General features: G+C 72.0%; 1 protein-coding gene across 1 annotated transcript in view; it reads right to left on the minus strand.

The window, feature by feature from the left end:
* AURANDRAFT_68571 (hypothetical protein) overlaps positions 1-277 on the minus strand; it is a gene marked incomplete at both ends in the record, with an annotated part of 5,009 nt that extends 4,732 nt beyond the window's left edge. Inside the window, one exon of the mRNA XM_009044271.1 lies at positions 29-277. Coding sequence (XP_009042519.1) covers positions 29-277 — 249 coding nt within the window. The remainder of the gene's footprint in view (positions 1-28) is intronic.
* Between the last annotated feature and the right edge of the window lie 604 nt (positions 278-881).

Consider the following 881-nt stretch of genomic DNA (forward strand, 5'->3'; position numbering starts at 1 on the left):
TGTCGGGGAAGGCCTCGGCGAGCGTGACGACGACGGCGCCGCGCCCGGGCGGGCCGGGCGTCAGCGGCGACGACGACGACGAGTCGCCGCCGGCGGACGCGCCCGAGTCGTCGCCGGTCTGCGGCGGCGGCGCCTCCTCGTCGTCGGCCTCACCGTGCCGCTCCTGGGCAAACAGCACGCGCTGCTCGAGGCGCGCGGCCTCGGCCTTGTGCTCCTCGGACTTGCGCTTGAGCTCGGCGACCGGCGTGTCGCCGGTCTCTCCTGGGCCGAGCATGACCTGCGCGCGGGGACGCGTTCGCCCAAGACGCCCAGGGGTGCTCGTGGGACGCTGGGAGCGAGCGGCTCGTGTCCGTGAACGCTGAGGGGTCGATTGCGACGCGCAGCTGGCGGCGGCGAGGGCAGGTGGCACGGGCGCTTGATGTCGTGTCCATCGTGTCCTTCACAAGTTGAGCGTTCGGCCGGGGGTCCGCGTGATGAGCACAGTCGGGGTGTTCCTCGCTCGTTCCGCGCGCGCCGACGCACACCACACGTGGAGTTCGGACCGCACGTGGTCCCGAGACCAGGCGCCGGCCGGTCGCCGATTTCGCCAGCAACGCGTCCAGCGCCTCCCACGACGGCGCGAGGTCGTCCAACGTCGGCGCGCTTTCCAGCCGCGTGCGGTGTTGCAAGACGACCGGCGGCATCACCAGGCATGCAGTCTTCGCGGCGATGGAGACCAGGATGACAGCGCGCAGCATTGCCGTTCGTCGCATCGCGTGCAATCACACACAATCAAGCACCCATCGTGTTGCTCCGAGTCGGGTACGGGCCCCTGCACGACGGTCCGGCCCCGGGACGGGGGCCGGGGACGGCGGGCACGGGGGTTCCGGCACGGAAATGCG

Source organism: Aureococcus anophagefferens, assembly GCF_000186865.1.
Source record: "Aureococcus anophagefferens unplaced genomic scaffold AURANscaffold_221, whole genome shotgun sequence".
Taxonomy (NCBI): Eukaryota; class Pelagophyceae; order Pelagomonadales; family Pelagomonadaceae; genus Aureococcus; species Aureococcus anophagefferens.